This window comes from Sceloporus occidentalis, unplaced genomic scaffold (assembly GCF_023333645.1).
Source record: "Sceloporus occidentalis isolate IW3139 unplaced genomic scaffold, rSceOcc1.0.p SCAF_30, whole genome shotgun sequence".
NCBI classification, from domain to species: Eukaryota; Metazoa; Chordata; class Lepidosauria; order Squamata; family Phrynosomatidae; genus Sceloporus; species Sceloporus occidentalis.
Window position 1 is genome coordinate 7,583,907 of NW_028317010.1, and position 20,361 is coordinate 7,604,267.

General features: G+C 38.7%; 1 protein-coding gene across 1 annotated transcript in view; it reads left to right on the top strand.

Annotated features, from left to right (window-relative positions):
* LOC149299001 (transmembrane protein 26-like) overlaps positions 1-15,975 on the top strand; it is a 33,957-nt gene extending 17,982 nt beyond the window's left edge. Inside the window, exons 3-8 of the mRNA XM_089486820.1 lie at positions 1,382-1,491; positions 4,802-4,877; positions 10,772-10,870; positions 11,142-11,356; positions 13,532-13,608; positions 15,548-15,975. Coding sequence (XP_089342946.1) covers positions 1,382-1,491; positions 4,802-4,877; positions 10,772-10,870; positions 11,142-11,356; positions 13,532-13,608; positions 15,548-15,975 — 1,005 coding nt within the window. The remainder of the gene's footprint in view (positions 1-1,381; positions 1,492-4,801; positions 4,878-10,771; positions 10,871-11,141; positions 11,357-13,531; positions 13,609-15,547) is intronic.
* The last annotated feature ends 4,386 nt before the right edge of the window (positions 15,976-20,361 follow it).

Below are 20,361 nucleotides of genomic sequence, written 5' to 3' on the forward strand. Positions count from 1 at the left end.
CATATGCTTTAAAATGCATAGGTTGGTGGGAGTGGTCCTTTAGAATCACCAAAAGAAATTTGGCTATTGAAGTCAGTGCTTGTTAGACATAGACGTGACCTTTAGCACTGGCCATTTTGGCACTATTTTGCAGATTTTAGCAGATTTTGCTCTGAATATAGTTATAAACTTACTGTACATATATATGACACCAAGAAGATAGCCTGCTCTTCTAACATATGCATGTGATTAGTGCCGTAAACAACACCAAACTGATCCAGACAGATCATCACAACAGAAACAATTGAAATTAAGTGATAGAATTTACTAATAATGAAAGAGACAGCATTACCCAACAAATTCATCTGTTTAGTAAATTGGTTTTAGCTTATTGGTTCTTCATTCTGATTCATGAGTGAGTGATTTATATTGCGTGTTTCAATGCCACATGGGAACCTGGATCAAGTCCTACACACTGGCGCATTGATTACTCATCAGACAGGAACATATTTAATGAGAGAGAGAGAGAGAGAGAGAGAGAGAAACAGGAAAAGAAATACTGTTACACTTTTAGTAACTAATTCTCCCTGTGTCATATTTTCACATGTGAGACAAAATGATTTTAAGATATCATGATGCATAAATGAAAATAACATCTAGGCTGTGTTGGCACCTAATCCACTTCTTACTCCTAAGGGTTTGGAAAGCTAAGCCACTTAGCCTCTCAAACTTAAAGTCACGTTCACTTTGATCTTCACGCAGCGTTGCATAAATCTTCACAGCTGCCCTATGCCTCAGCACATTACAGGCATTACAAACTATACAAGCAGGTACTTGGTATAGAAGCTAATTACACAAAAGGAAAAGGACGAGCTCAAATGGGAAAAGGTGGAGTTTACAGAGGAAGGGGTAGAAGAGTTATGGCCTGGACATGAAGGGGTGGGGCAAATTAAGATTAGGGGTGCATACATTTCGTCAGGCCTAGGGCAGCACAACATCTAAATACATCAAAGGGGCAGTGCCACTAGCTACCCCCTCCATGCTGCCATCCTTCACCTGATGCCATATCATGGCTGACTCAGCAAAGTACTCCATAGTGTTATTGGACTGGTTGACAAGATCAGTGATCTTCTTTTTAAACAACCCAATTATGCAGTGGGCCTACAGGCAACCTTTTTGATCAAAATGATCATTGGTTCTGTGTTATGCTGCAGAGGGGCTGCTACTTCCCTTGACCTGCCACTCTAGGCCTAGAGCAGACTACATCACTGCCTTTACATCAATTTTCTGTCCTTCCTTCCTTAAAACCAAACTCAATTCTAGCGTCACTCTATGCCCTGGTAGCCCCATAGTCTCTAATTTCCATACAAGATTCACAGTTCCCCTCATGCTGCTGTTTTAGGATCAGCTGATCGCTGGGTCTTGCTGTGTCAATCCTCCAAAACCTAGTCGAGGCCACAAACATGTTCTCAGCAGTCAAGCACTGACACTGAGCATGTCTGCATTAGTCAGGTATAAACAGTGATTAGAAGACAGACAGCATTCCTTGTTATACATAAGTGCAATTTATGTCTAACAGCAAGATGTATATGTTGCTAAATATAAGTTTGGTATGTGATGGAACCCTCCATCACTGGGGCCACTGAAGAGGCCTGAGAGCCAGCCTCCTCCCTATTGACTATGGTCCCTGGCTTTGTAAAGACTTCTGTGTCAACCCCCAGCAGTATATCATCTCATCACTTGCTGAGGAGATTATCTCTGGCAGACAGCCAGGATATGCAACCAGGGAGTTACTGCCATTGTTTTAGTTTAATGTCAGACTCCCCCCACCCCATGGTGAACTACTATGTGGTATAAGTCAGCCCCCCCCATGGTCTACTAACATGTTGTCTAACATGTAGACTAACATTAGTCTACTAACTAATAAGTCAGTCCCCCCCCCTCCAGCTACAGACATTTTCCCCTGGCCAAATCTTGGAACTGATTTCGACCAGTAAAAGTGAAGGTTGGGACCCTATTGTATTGTTAATTCGTTTACTCACCCCGTTGTCTCTAGGAGGCAGATTAACGGGTAGTTGTGTACTTAGTGTATCACAATATCTTGATTTATGTTAATGTGTGATTTGCTGGCTATATCCAGCCATGTGTTTATACCCTCGGCTAGTGACTGGGAAACTGGGGAAAGAGTGTGTTGTGCCAGGCTAAGGGAGCACAAGTCAGTGGAGGTAGTCGGTCAGACTATCCAGCTCCGTGACAGGGTGTATGCAGGAAAGTACACACATTTTCTTTGTAAATACTGTGGAGCTGATACCAATATACAAAAAGATGGAATATTACATACGGTTTACTTCAAAGTAAATAAAGAATAGATCTCTAACGTCCCAAAAACATATGTAACTTTACCTCTTTTCGCATGTTGATCTTATAAAAGTTAAGCCTTCAACTGAGGTCTTCTTTGAAGTACTAGGGTATTTTATACAATCAGGCCCATATTGACTGGTGACAAATAGCACCTTTCACTCTTAGTCTGGCTGCTTAGGCTACATATGTACTCTGTAAAGTGCGTCTATCAGGTGGCCTCACAAACAGGCAGGAAACCTCTAGCAGACAGATGAGTCATGGGTCAGTGGGTCATAAAAACAAAGCAGATGAGCAAGCACTAAATACCGTATTGGCTCGAATATAGGCCGCACTTTCCCCCCCCACTTTAAGTCTTTAAAGTGGGGGTGCGGCCTATATTCGGGGTCTCACGCCCGACGCCCGAGACATGCAGTTCCGGGCACCGGGCAGGCATCAGAGTTAGGATACAGATCCCCCGCAGCGGTGCAGGGGACCTGCATCCTACTCTCTGATACGCTCAGACAGCCTCCCCTGCCAGCACTTCCCACGGGGGGGTGCCGGCACGGGAGGTTGTCTAAGCGCATCGTGCAGACGTTCACCGGCAGCAGCGATGCGCGTAAACAGCCCCCGCTGCCGGAACGTCTGCACGATGTGCTTTAACAATCTCCCTTGCCGGGAATTCCCAGCAGCATATCTCGGGGGGAGGAGGACAGTGGCAGCATATCTCGGGGGGGGAGGACAGTGGCACCATATCTCGGGGGGGGGGAGGACAGTGGCAGCATATCTCGGGGGGGGAGGACAGTGGCAGCATATCTCGGGGGGGGAGGAGGAGGACAGTGGCAGCATATATCTCGGGGGGGAGGACAGTGGCAGCATATCTCGGGGGGGAGGAGGAGGACAATGGCAGCATATCTCGGGGGGGAGGACAGTGGCAGTATATCTCGGGGGGGGAAGTGGCATCATATCTCGGGGGGGGCCGAGTGGCAGCATATCTCGGGGGGACACAGAGTGGCAGCATGTCTATGAAAAAAACTTTTAGGGTGCAGCCTAAATAGGGGGTGGCCTATATCCGAGCCAATACGGTATTAGAAGTTAGAAGAAGGCAGAAATACAACACCGCTCTTATATAATTTTGTCAAGAACCCCCTTAGAAGAAAATCTGCCTAATTAGTCATTTTTAATAGGTGGTAGATATATTTAACAGGGATAAAGATGTGCTAGTTGGCCAACAGGTAGGTCTTCAGGGGTTGCTGAACCACTGGTATGCACAGTGTTGCTAATTCCAGTGAGTCTGAATGTCCCCAGACCAAGTTGTACAAGTAATGATTTTGATTACATGCTAAGGTGCAAAATATGTCAAGTGTATATCTCCCGCTCTGCTTCATTAAGCATATGGCACTTCAATAAATATACTTCTCACCAAGATTGTATTACAGTGATTCATTGATTTGGTTTGATTGATGTTGTTCACTGCCATGTGCACTTCTCGGCCAATGTTGGAGGTGATATCCTGGTACCTGTATTGTATTTCCTCCCTCTGAGTTTTGTTTCTCAGGTAAAGACAGCCAATACAAGGAATGCTGATTTTTTTATTCCCTTGGCAAAAGTGTTTTTCTCTGAAATGTCAAGTAAAGACCATTTTATTAGCACCTGCACTTGTATATTTATTGTTGTGTTTATGTGGTATCTTTGTATACTATTTATATATTTTTTTACAATATATTTTGGGTGCAATACTGGTTGTTGACCTTTCTTTATACTTTGAGTTATTGATTGGGTTGAATTGTAGGCAAGCAACCTGATTCTATTGGGTTTTTTCTTCTCATTGTTGTGACTTACTTTATTGAACTGAAAAAAATATTATAAAATATTGTTTTATAACCTCGTATCTTTATTAACATTCAAGATGAGAGATGACATATGCACTTTTAAAGCCGTGAAAATGCTTGTGATTATTTTTCTTTTATGTTTTTTTTTGTAATTCATGTTTTTATGTTTCATGTGATACTTCTCAATTTGCTTAAACAGGAACTTTCATACAGAGGTGCCGGAAATCAAATCTGATTATGGGGCCTGGGGGTCATTGTGCTAAAACTCTGGGCAGCTCTGATTGACCATGCCCACTCCCTGCCTATATTACTCGCCCCTTTAAGACTACGTAAGGCATAACCGGCCCTATATGTGACTAGCCATACCACCTTATCATGGTCACACAACCCTTTCCTAAGGAGGGCTACAAGTAGGAATCTCCCTGGTACAGTATGTGTATGTGTAACATATGATTTTGTATAATAATAAGCATAAAAGGCAAAAATTATATCAGTTTAATAATCCATGCTTCAATCTTAAAAGTAAATTAATAAATAGAAATTATTAAAAAACAATAGATTTTTTTGCATGATCTAGCTAAATAGTCAGTGCATCACTTATTTTTGATAACCAGTAGAATTTTGTTATATAAAAATATAATTTTTCTCTGCAGGTTTTCACCAGCAATCTTCTGCTACTTGATTAGCATAGTACCTTCTCTCTGGCTCCTTGAAATGAACCACTCCGAGGTAATGTACACAGCCTCAGATATGATACAAATACTGTTCAAGTGTATATACATTCCTGGGAACTTCCCAGGGTTTGCTGCTTGTAGCTTCCCCTCTCCTTTGAGGGGGTAGCTGTGACCAGTTGTGGTTCCAGCCCTAGTGGGAAGTGGTTGGGAAGTAAAATATATATGCATGTGGTTGTTTGTTAAGAGGTACTCTGCTGGAAAGGCAATCATTACATCTGTCTGATAACGAAGACGAATACAAGTAAGATTGGAGGACTATATAAACATATATAGATGCTTTGTTCACATTTTGTAAAATTAATTTTACAGATACTTTTGAGACCAGTTTAAACAAGGCAGATGGCTCCCTGTTAGGGGTTAATACCGTATTTGCTCGATTATAAGACAAGGTTTTTTACAGAGCAAATCGGGGTCGTCTTATAATCGGACCTCAAATAGGTCTGACTATGAGACTAAGATCCAGATCCCCCGCAGCGATGTCCCCGGTGTGGGGAACTCTGATCTCTGACAGCAGAGGAGGTCTGCGCGATGGACGCAGACAACCCCCGCTGCTAACCGCACCTCCTTCCGGCTGCAGCGAATCGCGTAGAGCTCTACACACTGCCCGGACTACACACAGGGGACTCAGAAGCACCAGTAAGTTGGGAGGAGGGAGGGGAGGGGAGCGTTAAATGGGGGGCATAAGGCATTTCTGTAGGCAGAGTGCTCTATGAAATGTCTTTTAACCCCCTTAATGCCTCTGCCTCCAGAAATGCCTTTTAACCCTCTATACGCCACTTTGCCTCCTGAAATGCCTTATAGCTCCCTATATACCACTCTGCCCCATAATATGCCTTTTAACCCCCTAAATGCCAGAGTGGCACATAGGGGTTGAAAAGGCATATCATGGGGCACAGTGGCATTTAGAGGGTTAAAATGCATTTCATGGGGCACAGTGGCATATAGGGGGTATAAGGCATTTCTGGGGAAGAGTGGCAAGCCTGGGGGCAGATGTGCATAACTGGGGGGGGGGCAGGATGGAAAAAAAGGAAATAAAAACAAAATATTTTTCTCAATCATAGCTTTTATTTAAAAAAAATAGTTCACTTAGTTTACATGAATTAACATTTACTGGTAAAACTTGTTTCCTAAAGGGTCGTCTTATATTCAGGGTTTTTCTTTTTTTCATAAATTAATATTCAGATTTTGGGGGGTCGTCTTATAATCAGGGTCGACATAATCGAGCAAATATGGTAATAGCTTTTTACACATCCCCTAATGTGTTGTCTATGAAAATACGGTATTTATGGAAGTAGAAAGAAAGTATAAGGTAGGAAAACAAGATTGAAATTAGGATCACCTTTTATACATTGAGTTCTCCAGGTTACACCATGGATAAAATGTCTATATGAGTTTTCCCATCTGTAAAGTTGTGTTGAATTTTTTCCATAAATGTTTCAACTGTATCTGATAAAACAGAACACTTAGTACTTTTACTACTAACAGGAGGACCATTGTGAGAAACCAAAAGTATCTCAGAATGGAATGTTGGCAAATCTAAAAGTTAACATTTGTATGTTCAAAATGTAGCAACTATTAATGTGTGTGACTCACATCTATGCTATTTGCCAATGTGGACATTTTTCTGTAGTAAAACCTAAGAATTACTGCAATTGGTTGGGTTCTATACTTGTTGCATTTGGTTTGTCCTATTTTCTTTGTAATTCTACTTAGTTGAACAGTATTTGCATTGGTGTTGTTTCTCATATTAAAATAAGATAGGTGCCAAGGTCAAGTATTTTCTTTAATGATGTTCTACATGAGATACCATGCCCTTGGTGATCCTTTTAATACCATTTAAATAATTGCCTTGGACTTAGTAGCCATTGCTACTTCATGAATTCCAATAATAATCATGCACAGAGCCTTCATTAAGGCTTTTCTACTCGCATGTGAGGGAAGGTGCTATGGGGCCCAGACAGCCTTTAATAGGGGGGGGGGGGGTGTTGTATTTATAAGACATTTATTTTTTACCCCTTTGGGACCCTTAGGACATACTATTACAACCTATAAAACAGGCCGTAATAGTACGTCATTTGGTTTTTCATACCTTCATGCTGACTGATCCAACAGTAGAAGCACTGGTTACACTGGAACAATGTTGCATGCTGTAATCAGCAGCAGTAGGGATCAAAGTGTAAAGAGTTTATCCCCCTTTAAGAAAATAAAAAATAATGAACTAATTAAAGTTAGCTAAAAACATAAAAACTAATACATAAAATTAATAAATCAACAGACTATAGTGATGCCACCATGGCATTATAAGGGATGCTATCCAGCTCTGAGATCCTTAGAGTCCTTAAAAAACAAATAATACTAATAATAACAACAACAATAATAACAATAATAAATACAAAATATATATTAAAAATATACATTAAGAATAACCTCTTTGCCTCCAATCCAAAGTTCATGTACTATATATAGTATAATGTATTATGCAAGTGAGCACAGGATATAATTCTACTCAGGGAATGTTGTTGGACATAAATAAAGGGTATTTTTGTGAAATTATTTTTGGCATATTATTCATACTAAATGAAAGACTAAAAGTGTGATTTGTGTGGGTACACTCAACATGGAAAAGGGGAATCATAGTTGAGCAATGATATGGTAAAAATTGCAAAAAAGCTTCAGTCACTAATGGTAGTAAAATCCCTGATTGCAAAGGAGTTAAATACCCCTATCTGTTCACTTTGCTCCATATACTGTAGAGTTTCAAAACTGAGTTACTGAAAAAGGAGTTGAGAACCGAGTACAACATGTGCTGCTTAATGTTTACTTCTCATATAGTTTCTTTGTGTCTGGTTCTGATTTTAAGAGGCTATGAATTTCAGTTCTGAGAGGCCTCTGGTACATGTTCCTCAAACATTTGCTTAAATGGTTATGCTATCTAAGCCTGTGTTATACATGTGCCTGTTTCCTGGATTCATTCATAATACCATTTTGTAATTTATCAGCTTGATGATGAGACTTGACTGCGTAAACTGGTAGTGGTGAGTTTGCTGTTATGGTTTTTATTTTGTAGGAAATCAGACTCCAAATGAAAAATGTATGTTTTCAAGTTTGGCTTTAAATGAGTCATGATGAATTTAATCTGGTTTATTTCATATCAGCATAGTGGGATTATATGGTGACTGTTGAAATAATTCTGTATGTTTCCATCATAGTGCCTCATAGCTGGTGGTATGTCTCACCGGCCTCATAAGTAGCCAAGAACATGAGTAGTTGAATACAACAAGTATTCATGCCGATTGGCATTTATTTACCGTATTGGCTCGAATATAGGCCGCACCCCCCCCCACTTTAAGTCTTTAAAGTGGGGGTGCGGCCTATATTCGGGGTCTAGCGCATGCAGGCAGCAGCAGGGTTAGGATACAGATCCCCCGCAGCGGTGCAGGGGACCTGCATCCTACTCTCTGATACTCTTAGACAGCCTCCCCTGCAACTCTGCCCCCCCGAGATATGTTGCCACTCTATCCCCCCCTGAGATATGCACTCTGCCCCCGAGATGTGCCCCCCCCCGAGATATGCTGCCACTCTATCCCCCCCGAGATATGCCGCCACTCTGCCCCCAAGAGGGTCCCCCCCTAGACTTACCGGTGCAGACTCCCCGGGGTTTTGCAGGTCCGGTGGGGGATAGCTACGCAGTACGCGTATTCAACTTCAGGTGCCGCCGTGGGAAGTGCCGGCAAGGAAGATTGTTAGCGTACATTGCGCAGACGTTCACTGGCAGCGGCGATGTGCGTAAACAGCCCACGCTGCCGGCACATCTGCACGATGTGCTTTAACAATCTCCCTTGCCGGGAATTCCCACGGGGGGAGTCCCGGCAAGGGAGATTGTTAAAGCACATCGTTCAGACGTGCCAGCAGCGAGAGGTTGTTAACGCTTGCATCGCCGCAGCCGGTGAACGTCTGCGCGATGTACGCTAACAATCTTCCTTGCCGGCACTTCCCACGGCGGAAGTGCCAGCACCTGAAGTTGAATACGCTCGCGGATTGCCGCTAGAATGTGACATTTTCCCGGTATACCTCCAGTCCGGCCCTGACCTTCCGCGACCCACTGAAGACAGCAACCCATGAGTTGAGAACCACTGCCTTATATGTTTGGTCAACTGAAATGTCTATGTAGAGGTTTCAGTACAAATGACAGCTTAAAAATGATTTATGATAAGATTGTACTATGAAATCCAACATCTATAAAACTCTATTGATTTTATTTGTATCATGCTTATGAATACTATTTACTTTGCTTCATTTCGTTAACCCCTGCTATACTACAAAGACTTTGTATAGGCTAGAGTGACTTGTATGGGGGGAAGGGACCAGGGAGATATGTAGGGATTTTTTCTAACTAATAGGCTAGCCTAGTATATATACGAAGACAAACCTAAAGAAATTAAGATTCTTTGTTTTCTGTATCTTCGTGTACGTTTATCGTCCACCATATTAGTTTATTCTGTATTTGGTTCGAACAAGGAAAAATAACGCAAGATTGAGTTCGTTTTCATGTTCTCCTGAATACAAATGCAAAAGTCTAGTTTTAAGTCTCTTAAACTTGGCAGGTATGCCTCACATATACATTCAGTTAGGTAAAAACATAATTTAAATCCAAGGGTTATTGCTGAACTTTTGTTAGGAGAAGGATTGTGGATAGTGATATCGTATCAACCATGACTGAACATACTAGGTTGTGTTACCAATTTTAGGAATTTCATTGGGTTTTACTCATACATTCCCATTTTGTCTTCAATCTAGGCATAAAAACTGCTCACACATTTAGGGTAATCAAATATGCTTTTACCCTAGTCTTTTGCATGACCAAATCTCTGTTATAAAAAGCTTACCATCCTTACCAAACAGTCTTTATGCAGGCTTGCTTTTTCACAAGACAAAAAAAAAAAGGAAAACTGCCCAATATTCAGCACTTCCATGGAAGGCTTTTGGTTAACCCAATAAATGGTCTGGACAAATGCCAGACAATTTCTTGATGAACATGATGTGTACAATTCCCTAAGAGGCTTACTGGGGTTAACTCTAAAAACTGTATAGTGATATCAGGAGTTATAAATGTTCAACTTCTGTGTAAATTCCCTAATTAGTAATCTACACTTTTGTGGGGGTAGCTAGAACAACACGTAGACTGAATGTCAGTTTTTCTTGTGCTGCTGTATAATTGGAATACTCTGCTCCCTTGTTTCTCTTTTTCTTAAACTTGGCATTTAAACATAATTTGAAGGAATATTGTCTGTGAAGCATGATTACAAACACAATTAGAAAACATCTGGACGTGTGCAGATGGTTAATGCCTGGGAACAGAAGATTTTTATGATACTGTGATAAAGTCTTTGAACATCTACATAAAATGCACAGGAATTTCTATAAAAAATAAAATAAGTCAACTACTAAAAATGAGTACATAAAAGGGACGTAAAATAATATTACATTTATAGTACCATTGCAAGTCTATAAAATATTTTCTCCCTAATCGTACAACCTAATCCTGAAATGTTATTTTTTGACTGCAGGAAATGTCTCATTTGTCCCTGCTACCCAATTTTTAATGCCTTTTCTCTTATATTACATATATATTGAATTAAATAGCCTCTCCTTGATTTATTGTAATATGAGTATTTCTCTAAAAATACAGTTTATTTTTCCTTACTTATGTATTTTGTACATGGGTGGCAGTTTAAATTTTTTGTTTTAGGTTTTAAAAATGTGTATCTGCTTACAGAAAAACTGATGGGGGTGTTTCATGTGCATCCATATAACAGCAAATTATAATCCTGAAATATTCTTCTTATCCTGGTTAACAGGTTGTATTATTTCTATGTATTTATTTTGCAGTCATGTCGTGAAAGTAATTCGTCTGAAAGTACACAGGGCATATTAAACTATACAGTTGCCAGTAATACTGGTGTCCTTCCTCCTGATGTCGTAAAAATGGTAAGCTATATAATACCTTTAAAACGCTAGCTTATATTTTTAGCATGTTATGGTGTGCATAATATTAAATATAAAGCGGCTTTAAATAATTCATAGAAAAAACGTTATTTGTTATAAAAAATATATTCAAGCTTTCATATTTTAATAGAAATAAGGAAATATCAAATCAGAAAACAAAATCTAAAAAAAAACAAAAAACTTGACTGTTGATTTGAATTTGCTCCTGTGAATTGAACAAATAATTAAATGAATCTAATTTATTTTAATACAGGCGGTGAAAATAGTGAATAAATTGAGCAGCATATGTGAAAGTACTTGGACTCTAGCACTTCACCAGACTTTTCTGTTGCTTCTAATAATTGGAAAGTGGTTCCTCCCGATTGGAGTGGGAATTACCCGCGACCAGCTTTCTCAGCTTCTTCTCATGTTTGTGGGAACTGCAGCGGACATTCTAGAATTCACTAGTGAAACTCTGGAGCATGTAAGGTAATGTCAAATCACCAGCGATAGCTGCTTTCCGTAAACACTAAGGAACTTCACTGTGAATGTAAGATAATGTCAGACTGCAAAATAAAATGAATACCAATAAAGTATAAGGCAACATTGGAACTCAGTTAGTGGCAAATGTTTATGTAGAAAACCAACCAAGTGGAAAAAAATACCTAGAAGTATATTAACTGTAGCTGTGAAGAAAACCCATTTGAAAGCAGAAGTGTAGAGGGAGGTTGCGTGTCATGCATTGGGGTCATAAGCAAAAACAACAACATGCAATTTTTCCAAGTTTTAATTAGACGTTTTACAGCTTTCAGTCTAAAGCAGGCCAGGACTGGCCATCGGGCACACCGGGCATTTTCCCGGTGGGCCGGATTGACGTAGGGGCTGATGGAGCTGCAGCCGGGGCTGGCCTTAGTGGTGCGCGGCCGCACAGGGCTTAAATTAAAACATCGGGTTTTGTTTTTTTTGTGTACTTTGTTTAGCATCCTTCATGTTAAATAAAGTTTGTTTAACTTTATTTAACATGGAGGATGTTAAATAAAGTAAAAAAAAAAAAACAACAAAAAAACCCCGATGTTTTAATTTAAGCCCTGTGCGGCCGCACACCCCTAAGGCCGGCCCTGGTGGGGGCTGCCCGGCCCCCTAGAGTGGCGGACCTGGTCGCAGTTGCTGCTTACTCCGGCAACAAGGTAAGTAGGGTAAGGGCAGTGGGTGCAGTGAGAAGGGGCAGAGGGGGGAGAGGGGATAGATAGAAAGGGGTAGAGGAGATAGTGAGAGGGGGTACATACTGAGAAATGGGGAAGGGGGTACATAGTGATAAGGGGAACATAGAAGGGGCAGATAAGAAGGGAATGGGGAGAGGGGGTAGTGTGAATGCGTACAAGAATGAATGAGTAAATGTGTGGATGAAGTGTGTGAATGTGTATGAGAATTAATGAATTCATGTGTGGATGAATTGCTTGAATGATTTGTGAGACTGCATTAATGAATATGTGTTAATGATTTGTGTGAATGAGTGAGTAAGTGTTTGTGTCTGTCATGAATGTTTAAGTGATTTGGGGAAATGCAAAGATGGTATTTAACAATAAATAAATAAATAAATAAAAATGGGCTGCTCAGTCTTAAATGCCCGGGCCTATTTTTTGTCCCAGTCCGGGCCTGGTCTAAAGTGCCTTTGGTGCACACAACTTCCACAGGAAGCTGAGCTTGTGAACCCTGGGTTATGACATCATATACTAGAGATAAGTCTCGGGGTGGGAAGTTGCCTTGGTCAAGCCTAAGACATTGTCTACATTGATTGTCTACATGTTCAATGTTCTAAGTCTCCAGTAGTTAAATAGATGTGAGCACATCTTTAACTACTCTTTAAATAAAACACTTTTTATAATTTGCGCTCTGCATCTTGTATTATGATTTACTCAGGCCTGATTTGGTTATTATATAAAAATAAAATAATGCAATGTTTCTCAATGGCAAATATCAAATAATTACAGGTCCAGCTCTGGGTTTACCTATAATATACTTATTCATTAGACCACATAAACGTTAAGATATTGTTCTCAAAAGTATTCTTGTAACATAAAGGATATGAGTGTTGATTTAAGTCTAGAAATTAAACAATGGGATCATGAACTTCATATGTTCTTATGTCTTCCTGTAATCGGGATTTAATGTGAATGCTGCACTTTGAAGTTTCAAATAAATTACCCCAGCAGCCAAACATCTTATGTCTACATCATTGCCCACTGAGATCCAGCCACTGTTTATATTTCAGAAAAATAAGCTATTTAAGGCCACACAATAAAATGTTATCTGACTATTGGAAAGAAGCCACTATAAAAATTATTCTTCTGCTTAACTAGACAAGTTATAAACAATATAATATATTATGGTAAAGGCTAATGTAATGTTTTGTAGACATTGTTTTTAAATAAAGTAAACAGACATATTTGACACTTATTACAAAAGTCAAAATTCGGCAGATACTCCTTATAGCATAAGTAGTATAATAATTTGTGCATTGATGTATCCTAAAAAGATCATCAACATGAAAATATTTTAAAGAAGGGTTACCATCTACTAGAAATGCATTGCTCTTAAAATATTAAAAAGAAATATGATACACCTTACCAACTCATTACCAAACTACTCCATTTACTTTTTCAGGAGTAACATGATTCTAGTTTACTCAATCCTAGCTGTATGGACCTGGAGCATGATACAGTTTCCTCTTGACCTTGCTGGTAAGTGTCAAGTCTAGTAAACTATCAATATTTCAGCCACAGATTAAAGGAAAATAAACATGCGCTTGCCTATCCCAAGCATGGTTAAATTCCCTCACTGTATTAGCCCCTATCACTTATACAGTGAAAGACTGTTCCACTTATCAACTAGACTTGTGGATTCTGTTTCGTACAAATTAGAATTTTAATGAAATTTGGCAATTTTGGCAATTTATATGAAACCCTGAAAATTATGAGGGCTCACAATGAAACAAATGAAAACGAAGTTAAGAGCTCAAAATTTTTGTTTGAATTTCATTGCTGCTTTCACTCTCACATGTTCACCCACTCACTCATTCATGCCCTCTCATTCACTCTCTCATGCTCTCTTGGTGTGTTCTTCGTTTACCGCTTTCTGTCTCCATGTAGTGCAGTTCTGCTTCTTATGTGGCATCTTAGTGGTCTTCTGGCTTTTGTCTTACATAGTAACATAGTAATTTAGGTTGACAAAAAAACTTAAGTCCATCAAGTTGAACCCTTCTACCTATCCTTAATGCTTTTGGTTCAAAGGAAGGCAAAAAATGAATTTTCCCACTTAGAGGGTAAAAAGACCTAGAGTGGTTGAAACATGTCTGTCCCTGGGGTGAAATGAAAATCATCAAGTTTGTCTGCCAACCGCCAGTGTGCTGGGTGCATTACGTGTTCCTGGTTTTTAAGGCTGACCCCATAGTGTTGCTTGTACCCCTCGCATAGTATCTCTCACATGTAAAATAGTTTTTAACCCCATGCAGGCCCAGGGGCTTTTATAACCTAAGCACCAAATGTTTTTGTTTCACCTTTTCCATGAACCCGTGCAAATTATACATAATTTTGTTTGGGAAAAGCAAGGCCTTCTTTTAAAACCATACAAATACAAAAAATTAAACTTATTAGTGAAAATAAATAAAAAAAAAAACTTATTAAATTTTTTCTTGCTTAAATTTTCTTCTATAGCTGAACAATTACCCAATTTATGTTCAGCAACGTTTCCTGATTATGGTCATATCTCACATACATTTTTTTTTTATGTTCATATTGTATATTTTTATACTATTGGCCTAATAGGTTTGAGGTAGTAATTTATTTTATTCATATGTCTTTTTTCCCCTCATTTTTGTATTTATTTAGTTTTGTTTTCCTTATCTTTTGGAAGGAGGAGAAACATTTTTTCCCCCTCTTTTCCTCCTGATCTGTAAGTGCTCAGCAAATAGGGCACTTAGCCCTGCTTTGCCAGTTGCAATATATGTGATCAACCAGCAGAGGGAGTAATGAGCGAGCCCAGCAGGGTCTAGAACAGGGGCGTCCAACCTTCGTCCCTCCAGCTGCTGCAGGACTACATCTCCCATCCTCCTCAGCCAGCCCCTTAGCTGAAAGAGCATTATGGGAGATGTAGTCCTGCAACAGCTGGAGGGCCACAGGTTGGACGCCCCTGGTCTAGAAAGATGCTGGTCAGGCTCTCCTGCTCTCTCCTGCCCCGTGGGTGTCAGCAGTGCCATCTATTGGCCCGCAGAATGCCCGATTGTGATTTAAATAATGATGATCTAGTCCTCAAAATTAAATTTTTATTTTTAGTGTATCTTTGCCTCCATTTCACATGTACTTCTTTGCATTTTAATGTATGTAAACCAGACACATACAATCTTTACAAAATTAGGCTTCTGTCTCCTATTCTCCCTCTTCTGGCTGTGTCTGCTGAATCCAGAAACTATTAGTATGTAAACACATGCTTGGTAGTTACCTACTGAAGTCAACAACGCAGCAGCCATTCATGTGTGCTAGCAAAACACTAGTGTAAAAGTATACAAGTGATTGGTTGCTTCTAATTGTATTGATTTATTTTTACATAAATTATTACATTTTCTATTGTTTTAACTGTTGTTGTTTTTTTATTTGTTTTTATTATTTTCTCCTTTCTCTATAGTGCAAAATATTGGATGTCAGCCAACAAAGTCATCCAAGAGACCTGTGTGTTTATTGCTCCACAGATACAGTGCTGACCTTTGGAATATAGGAATAAGCCTGTTGATTCAAGATGGCCCGTTTTTTATATGTAGACTGATTCTTATGGCCCATTTTGATGTCATCAACCAAATGCTGGTGTTTTTCACAGCAAAGAATATTTTAGTGGTGTTATTACAACTTTACCGACTAGTAGTATTGTTAATAGACTTTTATAACTCTTTGGGGAGTCAGGAAGATAAGACAAATGGAACACAGGGTTATTGTGCATGTGGACCCACAGATGAAGACCAAAACCAAGCAGTTAGTGATGGTGAAAGTGAAACAAAGAGTACGGAAGATAACAGCCCAGTCATTCCACTACAGGATACTCACATAGAAGACCTATGAACAATGTTTTCTTGAGTACTTCATATGTATGTCTATTGTTTTCTCTGTTTAATTTTATAAAAGTAAGGATGACCTAGAGGGAGGGAAGCACAAAACTGTTGCGGGTGCATTATGGGTTCAAAGCCTAAAACCGCACTTGTGGTATAATGATACTGAGCTAAAAAAAGGGAAAAGGTTTTTACATAAGATGTTTTCAGACAGCTGAATGTTAGTCATTTGTAAATATACTAGCTTTGTCATGTTTAAGCGGGGAACGTCACCTAAATATCGCCAACACTAAACAATTTTACTGCAAACAGCACTACATTTAATGTTCAAAGAAAAATATTAATTTTTCTATGGGACTTTCCCATTAAAATACAACTATCACTTTTTATTGAAACTGTCATCTTTTGCGATCTTTTATATTTGTCACTACAAAGTTACCGTTATAGTCTATAGTTTTATTTTGAAAACAGTGTAACAGTGTTAGAGATGTCAGAGCAATGGAGTATTTTATCTCCGCAAAAAATCATTTCTTTTTGCATCTTTTTGTAAACATAGCTTAATTATTAACTTACCTGACTATGATTCCCATATACTCTTCTCCTCTTGAGCTGCCTTGACATATAGTTTTCATCAAAGGAATGAAGTAAAGTAATGATAGAATAATCATGTCATCACTGATGTTTCCACAGTTTTGGGGAAATGTGTGTGCAAGCTTTTGAATAATATCATACATTTACATTTTGGATAGTTTTTGTTTTTAGGAGCAGAATGAACAACAAACATTTTTTGTATTTACAAAGAAAGGACTTGTTATGCTAATTTGCATATCCTCAATTTTGGAGCCTAATCTGTAATCATGAAATAAATATGTATCTTGGTTTGTACTGTATACATTCAGAAGAAGAGTGTTATTGTATTCAATGAGAAACGTATTTAATATTATCACAGGGGTAATAATTAAGCTGCACACTTGTGTGTATAAAACAATTTGTTTTGGATACAACTGTTAGTAGTTATTTGCAGTTTTTTAGACCCTATGTTTATTTAAATTCACTTGAAAATGTCATACTTAGAATAGTTTTTTTACATTATTCAGAGTATACTGGTGCTCTCCAGGTTGGCCCGAACGCATTACATGATGTCATCGGGCCACAGTGATATTACAAACTGTGTGTTTTCACATCCATCTTATATATGTGCTCTTCAAATATACTTTAAAAATGCATGGTTTGTCCCTATTCTGAACAAAAAAAATGGGGGCTTTACAGATGTGCTGTGTTCTCAATAATGGCACCATGACATAAAGGACTGGTATTTAATTATTCTCAGGACTCGTTTTTAATTATTTCAAGGGCTGGCCCTGCTTCTTATCAACTCAAAAGCTCCTATGCCATGGGCCTAGGGTCCATCCAAGTAAACCGAGCATGTACCTTTATAACATCATATATCTGATAATGCCTCCATATTTTAGCAACTATAACAGATGCAGTTCCTCTTTTGCACTTTATAGGCAAAACATTGAAAGTGTGGTAAACCAATTAGACATTGCCTCTATTACTAATTAACACATACATACTAACACACTTACAAGCAAACACACACACGCACACACGCACACACACACATACTGGCAAACAGACCAACACCACACTCTTAACACACACACACTCTAACACAGACACACACTCTAACAGAGACACACACACAAGCCATGTAATGTAACCATACATGACCCCATGAGTGGACTGGCTGAATTTGGACTGAGCTTGGCCCAGTGCCTGGGAGGCAAGAGAGCCCCATCCCCCAGGCCAGCAAAAATCATTTGTCACAAAGTATGAGGCCTTTGTCTAGGTGCTAAGTACATTTTGATAAAGCAATGAGTGCAAAAAAAAGTACCTTAAATAAAATATATCACCATGTTGCATTTTCTGTTAAAGAGATTTCATTAAATACAACGTACAACTAAAACAGCTTAAACATTTAAGATGGGAAGTACAAGAAAAAAAAGAAAACTTGGCAGAATCTGTAATGCTTTTCGTAGGAAAGAATATGTTAGAATCAGCCAAGAAATAATTGTTCTTGGTCGTGTTATAGTTTTATCTTAAATGCTGTTTCTTTCTAAACATTCTGAAACAAAAGGAATGAGACTTGGCTTTATAAAATAATGTGTAACTAATTTATTCTTATTTTACATTTATTATGCATTTTTACAACGTTCTTACAGAACCCTTTTCACGCATTCAACAAAGTACCACTGTGTCTTATATAATATAACACTTTGTGTAGTGATAGGCTGGCAAGTTTTTTTTCTGCAAGTTAACCCTTTTAAAGATAACAATCTGCCATGCTTGTTTTTGGAACAAATTTGTTATTTATTGAGATACAAATCCCTAAAGCTTGTTCTGAGTTGGAAAAGCCACTAATGATCATGGAAAAACATAGATCTCAAACTACAGCTCATGATGTTTTGTTTTTACTGAGATTATCTTTTCTCTGCGTAAAATAAACAGAAATAAAATGTGAAAATCATGCAATTTAATAAGACATTATTTTATTCCTTTCTAAAACAGACGGAAATATGTAAACTATTTTTTTAAGTTATGTTATGCACCTTTGCAGTATTTAACAGTAAAGTGGTATTTTCTGTCTAACTGAATACAACTCTAATTGGTCTTTATTGCCTGTAAATAGAGTTTCTTGTGTTATTAGATGGTCTTGTATGCAAATTGGTTTATAATATAGTATCCTGCTGTTTAACCATGCTCAAATGCTATACTTTTATAAAATGTACGTATTTATAATGCAAACATTTGTTTAGCGCATGCTTTTACAAAATACAAAGAGTTCATGTAAAACGATTCTGTGGTTTGAGCCTATGGCAGCATTAAGAGAACGTTACATGTTTTGTTAGATACTCACACTATCAGTATATCACAACAGTACCATATTTATCGTCAACGCTGCCCTAGGGCCACTGCTAGGCCCACGCCATCGTCCATACTCCAGTCCTGAGTGCTGGGATAGGACATCATATCCCGGTGCTCCCCGGTGTTTTTAATGACATGTGAAGCCGGGCAGAAGAAAATTATGGAGGCTATGCCTTTTGGCAGCATGGAGTCTTAACTGAAATTGGAACTTTTATTGGGCCCACATGGAAATAGATGTAAAGTTACATAAGTTTTTGGACTTCAAGAGCCTCTTCTTGAGATGGAAAAATAGTTTAATCCATGTAACGGCTAGAAGATTTAGATTTGTTCTTCATGGTGCAAATATTGCTTTAAGAAATATACACCTACAAGTCTGGATCTATCACTGTGAAGCCCCTTGAAGCATATTAAAGCAACGCTGCATAGGAATATATTTTCCGCTGTATTATGGGTATGCGTTATATAAGCCATAGATCTTGCCAAATTCAGCTGTTTAACATCTATAGAGACATTACTCCACTTGATTCAAGGCAACACAAGGTGTTGATTTATAAAATACAGGGACGTTTTATTCTTGTAGAGAAACTGGTTGACATATACAGGGAAAAATTGTTTTAAATGGAACCTTTTGGAATTTTTGTAAGGATTTGTAATATCTTCCACCAATCCTTAATAAAAATTCAAAGCTTGCATGTGCAGTGCTACAAAAACATTTACTTTAAAACTATGTGGCTTCAGATTAATAGATACATTACTTTGCAGAGGAAATAAGACTTTGGACACTGAGTGGCAGAGAAGCCGGTAATGAAGCTAGTACATCAGAAAGAACTATTTAGGTTTTATTCCTACCACCTACAGGTAGGCAAGCCAAAATAAATGAAGCTAAAGCCAGATATGAACCAGAATCCAGTACATGGCACTATATTCATGCCAATTTAAATGCCCCATAACAACTCCTACTTACAATTTTTCTACTTTCATTAGGTCTGATCCATTGCTTTACTGTGCAGTCACCAGGTGGATACATGCTGTAAAAGTGTAAGAGTATAGCATGCAGATTTGTGCATACAGATATGAGTACAAAGCAGACAACAAAATGCATGTCAATTATGTCAACTTAAGACGTATGTGAAAGTCTTACAAAACTGGGGAAGGAATATAGGGGTGACCCAGTTCACCCAGTTCTTTCACAACCTAGGAAAACTTATTGTAAGGTAGTTAAATTGGCTTTTTATAAGAACTGGTTGAAGGAAATGTTCTTGCAAGATTAGCTGAAGTGACGTTTTGTTTTATTTCACCTGCTTCCATTGTAAACCACCAGTTTTGACTTGCTGATGTTACTTTTGCTTACGTGTAGTCCCACGACGTAAAGCATTCAATTGTGTTTCCAAGGGTTTCAGGAAACGTGCAGACATCCAGGTAGAGACAGAAGCGAGACAGTTAGTTACACAATCTAAGACAGAAGGAGAGA